The following is a 2435-nucleotide window of genomic DNA, read 5'->3' as shown; positions in this document are numbered from 1 at the left end:
CGCGGGGCCCGGCGCGCGCCCGCGAGTGGGAAGGAAAGTTGGCGCCGCGCGCCGCCGGGCGGGGTCCCTGCCTCCGGGGTGCTGGGGACTGGGGACTGCTCTGCACAGTCGGGCACGGGGAAGCAGGTAGGTCTTGGGTCTGTTTTATCCTTATTGGGTTTAGAACCAAATAGAGGGAAAGGGAGAAAGTAAGGGGGAGAGAGAGACCTACACGAGTTAGGCGGAGACAGGAAAGCTCCCCCTGAAATGCACAGAGAAGAACACAGAGAGAGAGAGAGAAAAACACGCAAAGAAACACTCACACGGACGAATCGCAGAGAAAGACTGCGAACACTTGGAGAAAGCCCACACGCACTCAGAGAAACACGCGGAGAATGCACAGGAGAGGAAACCAAGTGGGTGCCTTGCAGGCTGGCGGCGGGAGGTGGGGGAAGGAGGGAAACGCTGAGAACGGGAGAGACAGGGGAGGAGGGGATGTGTGAAGAGGAAGACAGAAATGAGAGGAGGAGGAAAGGAAAGGGGCGAAAGGAGGGATAGTAGAGAGAAACGCACATCTAGAGAAACTGAGGCAGACTCGGAATTAACCTCCACACACAATCAGAGATACAGAGATGAAAGAGACAGACTCCAGCCTTCTGTCCCGTGTGGCCAAGTGAGCTCCAGGTGGGAGAGCAGTTCTGTGAGACCTCTGAGAAAGGCCTCCTTGGCACTTTAAGCTAGCCCAGTCCTCGCCTTGTCTACCTGGCAGACTCTTACTCATCCTTGAAAACCCAGCTGAAGCATCACCAGGCTTGTGAAGACGGCTTTTCAGAAAGTGTCATGTAAACAGTTGTTCTCTTTTTTATGGACTTCTACACATACATAAGGCACATGGCGTTGAGATGGTTTGTGTACCTGTCTACCTCTCCCACCACTCCTTAAGATTGGGGTCTGTGTCTTATTTATCTCCAGTCTCAAGAATCCATCCCAGTGTTTAGTGCATAGTAGATGATCAATAAACACTTATTGAATGATGACCAAGAGCATTTGGCCCTTCTAAGACACAGAGCATAGAATTAAGTGCAGATAGAGGAGATGCACCACTTGGGGTCAGAGGGACTCCTAACTCAGAGCACCCTTTTTGCAGATGGAGAAATTAAAGGCCAGAAAAAGGGAGGAGACTTGCTCGAAATATGAGGCTGCAATGAAATAACACTGTGAATAGGTATTTTCTCTGAGATGCGGTTAAGATAGGTGTGAAAGAGCCTCCTGAGTGAAAACAGGCAGTAGGCAGTGAACACTTTAAGGCCATTTGTAAGTTTCCAACACAAACTACAATCGGAACCCTTTTCAGAGTTTTTACAATCTTTCCTCAGGAAAAGAAGGGTAATGGCCACATCAGTTTCCGCTTCCTGACTACATAAACTTAGAAAAACTCCTTAACCTCCCTGAACCTCAGTTTTCTCAACTGTAAAATGGGGATACTAATGCCTACCTCCTAGGCTTGTTGGTAGAGATAACACATTACAAGTGCCTGGTACAGAGAGTAGATCCTCAGTAAATACACTCCCACCCTTCCCCTTCTTTAGTGGGCATTTTTTCATGCACATTTTTTGTAGATGTGGAAACTATGCTAGTTAGAGTGTTTCCATTTGTCCAAGGTTTAAAAGGCCATCCTGGTCCAAGTGGTGTGCAAACTCTTTTAATAAAGGAAAAGGCAAATTTGGGGCATGGCATAAAATGGACCTCTCTTCAGGTCCTCGGGTCTGTTGGGATCCTAGCTCCTGCAGCCCTGCCCCCCATTTGCCACTTCCGGCAGGTAAGACTCAGCTGCCCCACTCTCTGGTTCTTATTCTTTACCAGGTCTTCTCTGACCTTGTGTTCTCTCAAGCTTTAGTCCACGCGGAGGATGTGAGCGGGACTGAGTTAGGAGCCACGTGGAAGCATGGAGACTGTGGTGATTGTTGCCATTGGCGTGCTGGCCACCATCTTTCTGGCTTCGTTTGCAGCCTTGGTGGTGGTTTGCAGACAGCGCTACTGCCGGCCCCGAGACCTGCTGCAGCGCTATGATTCCAAGTGAGTGGGCCCATTGAAGGGAAGGAGGAAAGATGGGATCTAACAAAAGAAAACGAGAGGGACAGAAGTAGTGTGGTGGTGGGTGATTCTAGCTCAGCTTTTTGTCCCTAAAATGGTACCTGCAGGCTGTCCGTTCCAATAAAGACCTCAGAGCTTAAGAATACTCCTTAAGCCCCCAAACATCCTGAGCCACCTCTCTCTCTGTTTACTCAGCCAATAAGAAAGTCACTAAACTTATTTACCTAGCTCAAAGGCACAGCCATCTATCTAAAACTGGCCGGCTTACTTGGCAGTTGGACAAGCCAAATCTCTTTTCAACCAAACCAATGGAAACAAATCAAAAGCCCACACTCCAGCCACATATCTAAGCACCAAACATC

General features: G+C 49.1%; 1 protein-coding gene across 1 annotated transcript in view; it reads left to right on the top strand.

The window, feature by feature from the left end:
* The first annotated feature begins 42 nt into the window (after positions 1 to 42).
* TMEM98 (transmembrane protein 98) overlaps positions 43 to 2435 on the top strand; it is a 10986-nt gene continuing 8593 nt past the window's right edge. Inside the window, exons 1-2 of the mRNA XM_008578481.1 lie at positions 43 to 126; positions 1871 to 2055. Coding sequence (XP_008576703.1) covers positions 1925 to 2055 — 131 coding nt within the window. The 5' untranslated portion in view covers positions 43 to 126; positions 1871 to 1924. The remainder of the gene's footprint in view (positions 127 to 1870; positions 2056 to 2435) is intronic.

Source organism: Galeopterus variegatus, unplaced genomic scaffold, assembly GCF_000696425.1.
Source record: "Galeopterus variegatus unplaced genomic scaffold, G_variegatus-3.0.2 Scaffold1694, whole genome shotgun sequence".
NCBI lineage: Eukaryota > Metazoa > Chordata > Mammalia > Dermoptera > Cynocephalidae > Galeopterus > Galeopterus variegatus.
The sequence above is the reverse complement of the archived record's forward strand: the minus strand, read 5'-3'. Positions and strand labels throughout refer to the sequence as shown.